This window comes from Platichthys flesus, chromosome 16 (genome assembly GCF_949316205.1).
Source record: "Platichthys flesus chromosome 16, fPlaFle2.1, whole genome shotgun sequence".
Lineage (NCBI taxonomy): Eukaryota > Metazoa > Chordata > Actinopteri > Pleuronectiformes > Pleuronectidae > Platichthys > Platichthys flesus.
In genome coordinates, this window is record NC_084960.1 from 6,735,401 (window position 1) to 6,750,809 (window position 15,409).

Below are 15,409 nucleotides of genomic sequence, written 5' to 3' on the forward strand. Positions count from 1 at the left end.
AAACCACATATACAGGTACAAACATGCACAGACACACACACATGCACATGCTGCTGCAGCCGCTTCACCATTTTCACGCCAACAAAGTTTTTTACAGGTCACACTAACACCCATAAAAATACCATTAAGAAGCAGACTGCATCGCCTCACTGATGACTTTAGCATGATGTGCAACACACACACACACACATACAAACACAAAATCTTATCAGTTCAACATGCATGCGGTTTACTGCACCCGACACGGAAAATAGCACCAGAAGGAGAAATTGTAAAAATGGAAAAAAGTTATGTTATATTGAAAAGTTTGCTCAGCTTTGTCACAGGGGACTGAGGCAGGGCTCGGTTGGTCCTGTTGGCTAAAGGAGGGAGTGACTGATGGCCGGAGAGGGATCAGAGCCACAAGGGACAAGAGTAGTACTGTTCAAACAGAGCTCTTTCCTGTTTCCACACCAGAGAAGAATGGGAGAATGCAGACTGAGAAAAGGGGCAAGAGAGAAATGTCTCAGAAATAAGATCTGTTTCTCTCTCTCTCTCCAGAAAGCTTTTGTCCTCCTAAAATACACTTTAAGCTGCAGCGAACATTGAAATTCAAATTTGGGAGAGACAGGCAGACCACCACGCATCTAACAGGGAAACCCATGGGATGGAAGGAATGGGAGAAGGTGGGTACAAGCAAGAGACACAGGAAAAAGTGACCCGGGAAAACATCACTGGCAGATAAACCAAAACAAGTCGGCCAAGCTGCCCTACGAGCCCCGCACGGCTCCCAGCTCCAGAACCCCAAAGAAAACATGGAGTCAGCAAACAGGACGGAATGAGAGAGTGGAAAATACCATGGAGGGGAAAACAGAGGCAGGCTCTCACAGAAACAAGTCACTCGATCACAGAGAGGAACCTACAAGCTATGCTGCTGTTCTCCATTCAGCAGAGCAGCTCGTCCTCATCTGGGAGGACAGTTGGTCTTACCTGAGAATTTGTCCCCCTCCATAACCAGAGCACTCCCTCCACAGCCACATGTAGTGTCTGCTTTGACTCTCTCACTCTCTCTCTCTCTCGCTCTCTCTCTCTCTCCCTCTCTCTCTCTCTCTCTCTCTCTCTCTCTCTCTGTCTTTTTTTGGACTTCCCTTTCTCTCGTCCCTCTCTCCCTCTCCCTCTTTTCCTCGTTTCCTCGTCTTACTCTCTCTTTCCTCTCTGGCTCTCCTCCCCTCCCTCCTGATTCCTTCAGTGTGCCTCGCTAATGAATTCAGAATTACGACATCCCCCATGTGCCGATCATATGTTGCGTTTGCCGCTTCTCTCCCTCTTTCTTTATTTCTCCCTCTTTCTTCAGACGGGACCGAGAGACTGAAGCAGCATTGTATCTTGAAAATAGAAACCATTAGCTCCACCATGTGACATGCACGGACCAAAATAGCCCGCTGTACTTGCAAAACCTTTAGCCAGCTTACTCGCCCTGGTTCGTGAGTGTGTGCGCTGCGGCCCGGATTCATTCGATACCCACCGCTACTTGTCAAACTGGTGCGAGAGACATTCCCAAAACTGTGGCCTTAGACGTCCTCAGCGTCCACAGCTCACAGACACAGCTCTGCCTTTGTACACGTGGGAAAGCACGATAGTCCTGACAATGCAGAAAACAGTGTGGGACGCAAGAAAGGAAGAAACTAACACACTGTTCCAAGAAATGTCCTCACAGGCCAGTCACCAATAACTGGAAGACAAAAAGAGAAAGAGAAAGAAAACGGCTCTTGAAGGGTTAGTGACCCCCCCCCCCCCCCCGTCCTCGCTCTAAATCATGCTTGGTCTGGAGCAGTCTCTGAGTTCAGGAAATTCAGATGACCTCCGACGCCTGGAGCATCCCTCGCGCCGCGCCGGGGTTCAGAGGTCACCTGGCGAGCTTCTGAGCCACGATAGAGATCAAACACACCCGGACATGTCGAGTCCGCTCTCGTGTTCAACCCACCGCTGCTCCACTGACCTGTCGCACGTGGACCTGTATCTGTGTAGTCATGTAAGTGTTTAGTGTCGGTTTCAAATGTGCTTGTTTTCCATTTATGTACAATGTTCACTGTAATAACCTCGGCTAAGGAGGTTATGTGTTTGTCTGCGTTAGTTTGTCTGCTAGCAGGATGTCTCAACCAATTTCCATGGAATCTTGTGGAGGGGTGGGATATGATCCATGGAAGAACCAATTAACATTTGTTGCAGATCTGGATCCAGGACCTTTCTTCAACATTGTGATATAAGGCATTGTGTAAAGTTTTCATTGATTTTTGTTCAATTTGGTGCAGGTTCAAATCAAAACCTGGATCTAGAGTATTTAAATATAGTTTCATGAGGGGACTGTTTGGCTTGGTGGATGTATCTGCTTCCTTGGTCCCATTCTACATATATCTCAATTAATGCTGTAATTAAAACCATCAGATGCACTGGGTGATGAAATCAGGGAAGTTCACACTTTGGTGGCCCCTTATGGACATAATATGTAAAACTGACTGGAGATGATGAAGTGTGTGTGTGTGTGTGTGTGTGTGTGTGTGTGTGCCTGTGTCAGTGTGTGTGCCTGTGTCAGTGTGTGTGACAGCAGGATCTGCTGACTCCAAGATAGGAATTAACCACACACAAATTAACAATAGACACAGTGTGGGTATATGTGTGTGTTTGTGTGTGCATGAATTGAGGTTACAGTAAAGCATCCTCCCAAACACCTGCCAGCCTCGTAAATCTGCCCTGTTGGCAGATGTTTTGTATGGGGCATCTCCCACACGCACACACGCACACACGCACGCACGCACGCGCACGCACACACACACACACACACAGACACAAACACACACACGACACACACACACCACACACACACAGACACAAACACACACACACACACACACCACACACACACACACACACACACAGACACACATGCCCTGTGCCGACTGAATCAATGTCAGGGAGGTCTGCTGACAAGCAGGGCCTCATCCTCAGCCCTAAGCACTTCCACCAAGACCGGTGTGTTTGTGTGTGTGTGTGTGTGTGAGTGCAGTAATACATTTCTGTACCTATGTGTGTATTCTGTCTGTTGGCATTCTTTTGTATGCATGTGAATGTTTGTCTTCACAAAGCTTTTGCTTGTATCTCATTCCAGTTTAGAAAATATTATAAAGTTTTACACACAAACACACACATACAGTAAGTAGAAATGATATAAGAGGAAATGTTATGTAGAGTCTAAATAATGACAAGTTTGTAAAAGTGTGCAGGGACAGATTGGAACGTTCGGAACAACAAAAGAGCATTTCTGCTTTTGGTTCACTCGTCTTTCTCCAGATGCTTTGGTAGATTCAGAACATGTTTCACTTGGAATCAAATGAGTTTGCCTCACTCGAAGTTTTAGTTTGAGCAAAAAGAAAAACACCCAAAACTGAGAGGGCAACTTATGAAACTATTTTGCAAAGGAGTTCCTGTACTGACTACACTTCTGCTGTCAGAATGTGTTTTCTGTCTCATGGGCTGTCAGCTCTCTGAGGGATAAATACACAGCCTGAGGCAAGTTTCACAAAGGCAATTTGCAAGGACTACATATACATAAATGGATCCAGTGTCCTGTTTCACAAGTGATTATCATCTTACAATCAGAGATACATTTGCTCATCTTCCTCGGATGCTCAAGCATTTTGGTTGAAGGTGTTGAAGTGAACACAACAGGAAATGAGCTCATATTGACAGTCACAGCTTTTAAATACTTAGAGAAATGAGCCCTGGCACGACACAAAGACACACTCATTGTGTGTTTGTGCCCTCAACTATGCAAAGACTGTTGTGTGTGCGTGTATGTGTTTCAGTGCGCATCCTCTCTCCCTGCCCTGTTTATGCTGATGCTGCAGACAGCGTTGGCTCTACTCACTGCAAGATGCTTCAGTGGTGAACCTCAGCCACAGCTTCAGCCTGTTGCCAACACACAAACACAAACACACACGCACGCACGCACACTTGCAAATGCAAATTCAGATGTGTATTTGCAAAACACAGAGCTAAAGATGTTTCCAGCAACTTGTTTTTTTATGTATATTGTGAAATTACAAAGGGATCAGGAAAATGTGAAGATAAAACATTTTCCAAATATTGCAAAAATATGTTGTTAAGCTGATGAATAAAGAGTTTCATTTGTCACAACAAATTTCTGTTTTCGTTTCGCTCCTCAACTTTAAGAAATGCAAATAAATAAATATATATAAAATATAATCTAACTTTTCTTTCTTTTATGTTTCGATGTCTCGAGAAATTCAACTCTGCACTCTTTGACATAGACAACATCAGGTTTTGCACTAAGGCACAGATGTGTTCATTGTGGGACGGTCTCTGAAACTCGTTATCACTGCATCGCTTATCTGCTGTTTACCTGCCATCACTTGTTATATGGACAGGAAACAGTGCCAGCTCTGCCTTCAGAGATACCTCTTCTCTCCGCTGAAGGTCAATCTCTCTGGATTACATAACGCTTAACAGGGTTGGAGAGCGATTGCATGGAGGCTGGACAAGGCCGTGTATGTATCCCCCCCGAATTTAAAAGTCTGATGATGTGCTGTTTGTGTGGAGGGAGGGGGGAATGAGTGGATAGATGAAAATAGCAGTGGACTCACTGGGACTGGTGATGCCAGATCCCTCTCGGTCTGTTCTTCTCGCTCGAGCGCTGGCGGATCTCACTGTAAAAGGAGACAGAGGAACAAATGAGTAAAAATCTCCTCTAACGTCAAGAGAACCTGATATCAACAGATGAAGCACCACCCATTCAACGGTCTTAAAGCGTTCAGTATGTAGAATTTAGTGCCATCTAGTGGTGACGTTGCATATTGCAACCGAACACCCCTCACCTCACCCTCCCCTTCCAATCATGAAAGAGAACCTGTGGAAACCTTCAGTTGTGAGAGAAACTCAAAAGGAGTTTAGTTTGTCCAGTTTGGGCTACTGTAAAAAGACGAAGGCCTCTGTAGAGAGGAGCCGCTCTTATTGTAAATATAAAGTATTTAAACATAAAGGTGTTTAAGGGTAAAGAAAACAACAATTTGTACAATTTAGATGATTATGAAATAGTGAAAACATTATTGTATGTTAAATTTCTTACACACTGGACCTTGAACTCACACAGTAATAATAAATATAATGCAGATCAGCTTTAAGGAAGAAATATTGCATAAATCTTTAGAGTTCTGTGCCCTAGTGGCAGGCTTGGTTTTGCATTAGCCTGATAGCCAGAGTTACATGATGCACTGTTCCAAAGTAGCTAATTGAGGATAACGGATCCAAGTGCATTCAAGTTGCCCTTGAGCAACTCCTGAGGCTAATTTTCCCTCTTGTAGAAGCAGAAGCAACAGAAGCTGTGGCATCGGTCGGAAAACGGTCACTTTAGATTCTCCTCAAAGCCAAATAATCTACAGTTGTCATCTGGAAAAACAAATCAATCTTGTGAAAGATTGTTATTACTGCCGGGCCACAGAGAAAATGACTGTGACGGAAACAAGACATCTTTTAGATCCCATTTGTGGTTTGTTTCTATTTTGGCGACCGTGTGTGTGAGGTGGAAAAAGTTCAAGTCAAATGTTGTTGTAGCACACAACTCACAAAGTAGCACAGGAATAAAGCTGCAGAGCATGAGCAGCATTTTGATTAAATTTAAAAATGTTAAGTAACAACGATTTAGTCCAAGATGATATCCAAAGAGTAAGTTACAAACAACAGCAGGTAAACTATATACAACAGCACAAAACTATACAAGCACACAAACACAGCGTTATGTTGAGCTCCGTTACCTGATACTTTTTATAGTTACACAAGGTTTCTCATCCTCATTCAAGCTCATGTAATAGCTCCCAGTGCGACCAGCTGAATCCTACATGATGCCGGCTGGTTTAGGAATCAGAGGAATGCCTCTTCCTCTCTGCTGATCGTTTACCCCGTGACACCGGAATGCTACAGATCATTCCCCACTGACTGGCACTGGATAGTGTGAGTGTGTGTGTGTGTGTGTGTGTGTGTGTGTGTGAGTGTGTGTATTATTTATGTAGCAGAGAACTTTATGAGGACTTATGGGGACAAAAGGCAAGATGCCATGATGTGTAACGTTAACTTTAACATCTTTAAGGTTGGAGTAAGGTTACGTTTATGATTATGTTTAGATTTACAGAAATGTTATGGAAGGTTTTGGTTTAGGATAGGATAGGTTAAGGTTAAGGTTAAGTTTAAGTTTAAGTTTAAGGTTAAGGTTAAGTTTAAATTTAAGTTTAGGGTTAAGGTTAAGGTTTAGGTTTAGGTTAAGGTTTAGGTTTAGGTTCAGGTTCAGGTTCAGGTTCAGGTTCAGGTTCAGGTTCAGGTTAGGGTTAAGGTTAGGGTTAGGGTTAAGTTAAGGTTATGTTTAGTTTAAGTGTTAGGTTAAGGTTATGTTTAGGTTAAGGGTTAGGGTTTTGATATTAATTCCTAAGAATGAAACACATTTCAAAATAAGAGGAAAAGTATAGAAAAAACTTATTTGTGCTACTTGTTGTTGTTGTTGTTGATTTAAACACAGGCCTCAGGAGGGTTAACCCTTGGTATGTTATAATTAAGCATTCTACTGGCAATATAATAATCAAACTCGCATTTAATTTAACATATTTCATGTGCATTCAGAGTGGATTAAAACCGTTCCCCCGCTTTAGACTTCTACTTCAATGATACACAATGTATTTATGGTAAATGGTGCTGCTGTGATAAGACAGAGAAGAGTACAGCTCAGCATTTCCTGGCAGAGGTGATGGCACCAAAACAAGAATTCTACATTTCTCTGAGATCATCTGTTTTTCTTCTTATCTCCACTTCCCCCCGCCATGTGTTCTCCTCTCACATCCACACAGTGTATAGGTGCTGTTCAGACAAGATAACTTCGTCCGGTGAGTCAGTCGGCCCGTCCTGTTTTTAAGTTCTTAGAAATACTTTTCACTGCAAATCAGTGCCCTAACCCTAACCCTAACCCTAACCCATTCATCTTCTGCCAATAATGCCTCAAACACAGTGGTTTTCCACCTGTGTTGTCACTGTGTTCAGCAACAAGACAGCTGGTCTGACTGAGAGGGGGTGATGTGTTTGACGGAAGAGGATGTGAGTAAAGCTTTTGTCATCTGTTTCCAGCGGGGTGAATAGAAACAGGTTATAGACACAGTGAACACTGATCCATAGTCGATGTGTGTGTCAGTGGACACAGAAGAGGTCCTGACTCTTTAAATCCCCAGAGGCGTGTCAAGGCTGTCAAAGATGCAATAGTGAAAGAGTCAGACCCTGTTTCTGGCTTTAGGCGCAAACCATTAATCTGCCACGGGCCATGTGATAGCGTCATCACTCTATTATGTGAGTGTGTGCACAGCGACGTGTGTTCCAGAGCTTTCAGTGTATGGAAAATGACAGAGCAAATAGGAGCCAGCTCAGTGTCTGCAGGCCTCGCAGCCAAAATGCATGTCAGTGCCTATATTCTGTTCTAGCCGAAGACACACACACACACAGACACACACACATGCCCTTGCAACAAAGAGTGCTTCAATCAGACCAAGAAGTGTGTCCCAGTATACAATTTAACACTAAGGGGAGTCGTGAAGTTTAAAGTGAGGACAAACGACTGATATGAAGCAAACGTGTATCAACCAATCACAGTAAAGGAGGGACGACTGCAAAGTGAAACTGTATGTTGACACAAAAGTGTGTGTATGTGTTTGTGTGTGTGCAAAGGTCGTGGCTGTGTTTACCTGCTCAGTCTTGTCCGGGGCCACATAAGCACACTCACAAACACACACACATGATTTTGCATCAACACACAGATTAACTTTCCTAACCTAACCCTCCTTAACCTGGCCCTCAGAAATGAACTTTTGCCTCAATAGGACTGGGAAAGGTTAGTGTTTATAATGGAAAGGGTCCTAAAGAGGAAACAAAACACACATACACACACACACACAGGAACACACACACAGTCAGTGCATCAACAGGTTTCATAAAAATCTCCGACACTGTGGTCTGTGTTTTTTTCCACCTCGAGGGGATTGTTAATCTTCTGAGGACATATTTGCCTCATGACGGTGCTATGTACAGCACAGATCATTACACACACATGACACATGACTGGAGGACACCAGTGTTTATGGAAAAAAATCCTAGAGCTGGAAGTCATATGTTGAGCAGAGTGAATGAACGGCTGGCCTTGTATTTGCCTAAACAGATTGATGTCAATTGCAATGCAAAGCCAAACTCTGTATTTGTGTGTGTGTGTGTGTGTGTTTGTGTGTGTGTGTGTGTGTGTGTGTGTGACCGGTCAAGTGCACGGCTCTGCATGGACAAACATGTCACCTTATTAGTTAAAGGTCTCGACCGACTAGAGACGGTAAACAGAGGGGAGAGGCTGCAGCACTTTAACCCACTTGAGACCCAAGAGCAGTTTCATGAACGAAGGCCTGCAAACAGAGACGCATCCACGGGTTGAGTGATTTGTCAAAAGCTACACAATCGGCCATGCTTTGTCTCTATCGAGCACACAACAAGCTGAGGTTTTTGTTTGCCAAAGGAGGATACGCCGGACGTTTTTGAGCAGCAAGGCAAAGGAGGTGAGGCATCTTTGACATCCTTACCCCCCCCCCCCTCTCCTTCCCCCTTTCTTCTTCCACTTCCAATCTCTCCTTTGTGGATAGGTGCTGTTGTCATCAAAACATGAATCAGTTGAGTGGCAGGTATTGTTGAAGACTGACTACAACAGTGTGAATGAAGAGGATAACAGCTGCTGATTAACACTTGTTGGATACAAAGTCAGTTCTCACTTTTACTTTTTAACTATTGCGTTTTAAACCTTTCTATACTTGATATACTTTGTACTTACTGTATTTAATATCCACTCCTGCTCAACATAAAATTCCAGTGTACGCATTATGCATGCAATACTTGTAATCACTTAAACTTAACTTTTTACTTTTGATCTTACTGACTGTTTTGATAATTTAATTGTATGTTTTTGCTTTATTTTGTTTGATTCACTCATTTATCATCTCTAGCATTTATTGTTCTTATACTTGTGTTACTATTGTTGTTTAATGCTGTTGAAGCTTTCTATTAGTTAATTGTCCCACCACTTTTTCAACAGAAAATCATCATAACATGAAAGTCACCACCAAGGCTGAAATCGCCAAAAAGTGTATTAATAAAATGAAAATAACAACAACAAAAAGTTGATCTCAGTAAGTTTTCCTTTGTCTAATTTTTCATTGTTAATTTACCTCTTATAATATGTTCATTTTCATGTCGAAACAGATCTCTTGTACAATGCGGAAATATATGAAATTATGTATATATCAATAAATATATATTATACTCAAAAGTCAAACTCAAGATGGGAGAACGGGTCACACCGCTAACCCTCCCTCATCTGTCTCACCTGTCTGTCCCTTTGTGTTTTTATGTCCCTCATTTCACGTGCTAAGGAAACGCATTTCACAACTCTGCCTGTGAAAGAGCAGAGATCCGATGGACTGGTGAAGAGAGTGAAAGAGAGACAGAGCTCCAGAAAGACTGAATGAACAGGGAGTCATTTTTCAAGATTGTTTTTACAGACCGGATAAAGCTTCTTTTTTGTTACCTGGCAGCTTTCTAAATGAGTCAGAACCACACACACACACACACACACACACACACTCAGATGCACATGTGGTCAGACGGAGGCCCTTTCTCAAACCACCCTTACATCCTCTCCCTGCCCACACTGTTTGCTGTGTTAATAGGGAGAGGCGAGAGGAGAGAAGGGAGAGGAAGTCGGTTATTAAACCGCATCATATCCTCCTCTGGTCTACAGAGAGGTCTGGTCTCCACTTCCTCCAACTATCTAGAAATGAAGCCAAAACAATCCTGATGTGAACGCTGCCATCTTGCACATTTGGAGCAAGAGTCTGTACAGTAGTGTTCCATCTTGATGTTCTATGGTAAAAACAAAACAAGCAGCTTATACGTGTTAAAAAGTCGATGTCAGATGTTTATGAAAAGAAATGCCACCAAGAAACAGTTCCTTGTCTGCTATATTTACACCCTACACCTTTAAGAAGGTTGCTTCATCTCCATGAGTGCAACGACAAACAGAGTGACACTGTGACAAAGTGTGCGTGTATGTGTGTGTGTGGGGGGGGGGGGGGGGGCTGTTTGAGGAAGGCCCATATAGTCGAGGAAAGACATTGACCATGACCCTGAGCTGCACTCCGCCCAGATGAGTCGCCCTTGGTCTGGCGCCACAAGGTATAAACCGGCTACACCTTTTCCTACCTCTGTACTTTCAACATCTTTTCCTTACCCAGTGCAAACACATCATAGTGATAAGTGATATCATATAAAAGTGCTTCGATATCGGTCTATAAAACAATACTGGTGCAGCAGATAAGTCCGAGATCACGTGTTCATCGTCATCTTCATCAGTGCCTTCTACGTGTGCCACAGCACTTTTCCATCCGGGTACCACGTGTTAGAAACGTCATGAACACACCCTCCCGCTCGCGGTGAGTCCTGCAGGGAACCTCCTGCCGTGTTCTCACATCGGCTCATTCTGACATTACTCAGAGTGTTTACTTGAAGGCTGGCAAGAGAAACGCCAGAGGAGGTAGGAAGCCTCTCACTCCCACATTTTCATTCTCACGTACAGCCCCTCTGGATTATTTCAGGAGATTATCCAAAATTCAGTGCATGTCTAAGATTAGCTGTATGTATGATCATCTTCAGAAAGGGGGGGGTGGCGCGCTGGAGCCAATCCCAGCTGACTTTGGGGTGACAGCGTCTCACCGTTCAGACTAACAATCATTCACTCACACCTACAGTCGAGAGAACCTCCAATCAACCTAACCCCTGTGGGAGGGCACCAGAGAAGCCCCTGCAGACACGGGGGGACATGCAAACCCCAGACTGAAAGGCCCCGCCTCGAACCGGGATTCAAACCCTCTTGCTGTGAGGCGACAGTGGCTAACCACTGTAACACTCTGCCGCCCTGCATGAAAATCATCATCTAGATTGTTATAATATGATTTAAGACTCTCATCAAAATGAAACTGAAACCGAAGCAGGTCCCTTACAGCTCAGTTCACCCTCTGCAGATAATGTTTATTTAACTCCATGGTGCTTACAATATTATAACTCATGGTTGTCTTTAATACCTCTTTGCAATAAATGACAGTATCTCTCTAACTCCAGAGAGCTATCGCTGCTCCACTGGCTTCTCGGAACAGAAATGAATCACTGACACTTACAGTGATTGCTCGTTGCAATAAAAATATTTATTCATGTCACGACAGGACAAGGTTGCCACACAGAGGAGTTGCTTCCTCTTGCACGGGTCTTACACAAAACGTTCAAAACTTTCACGCTCAGTGTTAAATTTCTTCAAATCAAGTCAAGAAATGAATCAGATGATGAGGAACTCGAATGTAAAGTCCCTGATAAGCTTGGTGAGCTGTAAACAGTCAAACGTATGAGTCAATCCTCTTTATCTTTCACATCTAGATGTCAGCGCACATGTTCCACCACACATCAGAACATCCCCGAGCCTGCTATTATCTTTTTACAGGCTCTCTCCTGGCCCCCGGCCGACAGTACAGGCCGCCCGCTCTATCAGTGGCAGCAGCAGCAGCATCACAGAGCTGCATTCTTGGCTGCAGATAATAAACACGGAGCAGAGTGGACACTTCAGAGCAGGCTCCACCAGGCTGAGGGGGGCGGATCACACACAGCAGAGTAAAGATAGACTCGTTTCCCACAGTCAGGGGAACTCCATAAAGCTAAGTTTGCCTTTATTATTATAATACAAAATATTGTGACCAAGCCGTTTACATGGCTAATCAAAAATATTCCATTCATATTTATGTAGCCATGTGGACACCAATCAACGTCAAATGCAAGCTGTTGATGTTTAGAAACTTTATTTTTTCCTCCTTCAAAAACGTGGCTTTTATTCTAAACCTGCTTGTTTGGCCTGTGGTGATGCTGGTTGCAGCTTTTATTCTGAAACTACAAAAGGTGACCTGCAGTCAATGCAGAAAGTAAAGACCACAGACGTCCACAGAACCCTGAAGCCAACGCTGGTGCACAGAGAGCCATTCACCTGTTTATTCAAAAGTTAGTGAAGGTTCAACTCAGTATGCAGAAACCAGGACTGTACGATTATCTGTTGTTTCCACTGTCATGAACATGCATGTTGTCATGAACACGCATGTTGTGGACAGGCTGTTGTTGTGATTGATGATTTCTAGCCGAAGCTGCCACACAGCACTGGTCGACTGTTTGTTCAGAGTTAATTAATAATGAACGTATAACGAGTCCAAATCGACACTGCACTTCCTTGGGCTCCTAACAATTCAGCTACATAACGCCACACAGAAGGGGGGGGGGTGATCTTCCCTGCACTCCCCTCCCCTTCTCTACTCTTCTCATCTCATCTCATTATTACATCCCAACCCACTGTCCATCCCTTTACTGGCTATACTAGCCCCATGCACAGACTTTACCACTACATATTCTTATATATTTATATATATATATTCTTTTGTTGTTTTTATATATATATATATTTTATTGTACTATTCACTCCAGCAGCACAACAACACTTGCCTACTGGACAGTGACACAATCACATCATTGCATTCCATTCCTGTATCTGTAAATATGTTCTCTGTATGTGATTTATGTATGTATGTCAGTGAGGTGTTAAAGTGTATAAGCTACTGGATGATCGAAATTTCCCACGGGATTAATAAAGTATCCATCTATCCATCTATCTAATGCACATGCAAAGTGTGAAGCCGATAAGATGAACGTCTTTTGAGGGATCACTGGAATTACTATGTTTGAAAGTGTTTGCCATTTACTGTCCATAAAGAAGAATCCTTCACAAATTCATCTTTAAAATTTTAATTAAATAATAATGTGAAATTTATCGGGATAATAACTGATATTGACCAAAAATGAAGTGTTCACTGTTATCCAGCCAACAGATGTGTCCTGCTTCCTTCCCTTACCGGCCTCCGTTTGAAGTTATGCCCTAAACTCAGACCTGTATCTCTGACTCCAGCGTTTGAGATCATACCGCGCAGAGCACTGTACATGCATGTCCACATGAGCCGAGCACTTATTAGTATTATTATTCACAGGCTTCTAGGAAGCCAAATTGAGGGTTAGACCATCCTCGCCATGTTCTTCCAGATGACAGGGCAAAATATGTCTCAACACAGTTTATAGCTTGACTTTCAAGTTACCATCTAACAATAGCTTCAGGCCTCAAATCAAAGCCTCGCTGACTCTCCAGTATAAACAAGCTAAAAGCCATAATGCAGCTCAGAATGAGGCATTTGTCACACAGGTACAAGAAGCAAAATTGTTTGTCTGTGTGTGTGTGTGTGTGTGTGTTGAGGAAATAAAAGGACATACCAGTAAGAGAGTACTTGGAAAATAATGAGTCTGTATGTGTGTTGTGTTGGAGGGGGCTGTTATTCATACAGGTTACTCATTGATCCAGACAACTGGAGGGAGTGGTGTGCAAGGCAGGGATCGGCTCCACGAGCAGGGTTCATGTGCGAGGGGCTGCATGAGCGAACGCAGGCTCACACACACCTATTCAAACACACAACCGCCTGACAGACACACACATTTCTGTACGTGAGTGTCAAAACTGAAAGTTCAGATGTGCCAGGGAGCTTAATCAGTCAGTGTGTGTGCGTGTGTGCATGTGTGCGTGCGTGTGTTTGTGTGTGTGTGTGTGTTAAAAGGCTTTTGCGTACAAAACAGACACATACATGCTGACAGAAACACCGCCCTTCCTCTCTCAAAGTCACCCCTCCACATCTCTGATGCCTGTCTAAACACCCCTACGCACTGGAGAAGAGGGCCCTTTGACAACACACACACACACACACACACACACACACACACATGCTTTGTTATTAGACTATTCCCAGAGTGTAGCCCTGACAAAGAATGTGACAGCTCCACACACGTCGCCCGGCGAAGGGGTAACATGAACACACGCAGGAGGAGGAGGAGAGGCAGCATGACCCAACATGCACTTGGCTCCGGCAGAAAACCGCCCGACGCGCCATCGCACAAAGACTCAGAGGGAAGAGGAGCTGGGAAAGCCGGCATTCCGGGGGTTAGGGTTGTGTACACTGGACTGAGCCCGAGCTTAGAGGGGGAGAGAGGGAGACGGGGGGAGGAGGATGAGGAGGCAAAGACGAAGATGGAAGTGATAGTAAGCAGGGCTGAAGAAAGGGACAAAGGAAGAGGGGAGAAGAGGGACGTGACGTGTTCTATGAGTATGTTCACGGAGTAATAAACTGTTTGTAGGTGACGAGGTTCAAACCTCGAGGTTTGACATGTCTGGAGTGTCTTTGAGCAAGGCAGCAACAGAAGACTTCACCTGCACAAATCCCTAGATACCAAGTGTGTCTCATGGGACAACATTTCCACAACTTATATAAGTTACAGTTTGGTAATAACCCAATCAGATCCAGGTCACGAATCAACCTCTGGGGGAGGTGGACTTCACCGCATTGACTATTAACCTGAGGGTAAGCAAGGCCCGCTCCGATGGTGCAACTTAAATCGGAAACCGGAAGTCTACTGGCCCCAAGCCTATACACGAGCAGAATCTGTCTGTAATCCCTGAGTAAACGTACGCATTTGTAGATTTCATGTAGATACATAAATCAAGTCATTCTTCAGGGAATAAGAGAGGGAGGAGTAAAGGAGCTGGACCATAAAACTGTCAATCAAAGAAGATTAACGAGCCAAATGCCTTGTAAAGGGAACAAACTGAATTATTGTTGTTATATTTAAAAAAAAATTCATCCTACAAATTTGAAATCCTGCAAAGCAAACAACCAGTGTCAAAATAAACAAACAGACAAAATTGGCCACAAATGACACATTCAACTTTCTTCTTTTGTATGTTCGTCCAAAATAAAGTTGAATTCAGCCCGAGGACTTTTGAGCCTCCTCTCTGCCATGATGCCATGCGTGTGGCTACGGTCAGAGATCATCTCGCCTTTTGAGTCCAAACCTGCAAGAAAAATTCAATAACCACACCCACATGTGAATGTGTTGGGCCCTTTGCAGAAAAAACAACAACAGGAAATTCAAAAAAGAAGTTTGAAAAGTTCAGTGGGATCAGTGGGAATGTTAAAAAAAAAAACAGGTTTCATATTCAGAGTTAATGCTATTCACCATTTACCTGAAGTTATGACAGTCTCCCTCTCTGTTGTCACATCAAATACAACTTAAACCGTTTTTATCATCAGGCTGCCACTAAGGTTTGATTTGCCTAAGTTCCCACAGGATCTGCTCACACTCACCTGGATAGGAAGCTTTCCTCATGGTGGTC

The 15,409-nt window shown here is 43.6% G+C and overlaps 1 protein-coding gene across 2 annotated transcripts in view; it reads right to left on the reverse strand.

Moving 5' to 3' along the window:
* The window catches only part of LOC133971534 (septin-9-like), a 74,818-nt gene that overhangs the window by 59,041 nt on the left and 368 nt on the right, over window positions 1–15,409 (reverse strand). Inside the window, exons 1-2 of one of the 2 annotated variants that reach the window (XM_062408935.1) lie at window positions 15,381–15,409; window positions 4,641–4,703 (exon numbers count right to left, since the gene is read on the reverse strand). The exon at window positions 15,381–15,409 is cut by the window's right edge and continues 368 nt beyond it. In XM_062408935.1, the coding sequence (XP_062264919.1) occupies window positions 4,641–4,703; window positions 15,381–15,402 (85 nt within the window). In that variant the 5' untranslated portion in view covers window positions 15,403–15,409. Of the gene's footprint in view, window positions 1–969; window positions 1,056–4,640; window positions 4,704–15,380 lie in introns of those variants that run through there. The other variant, XM_062408939.1, reaches the window with a different exon arrangement.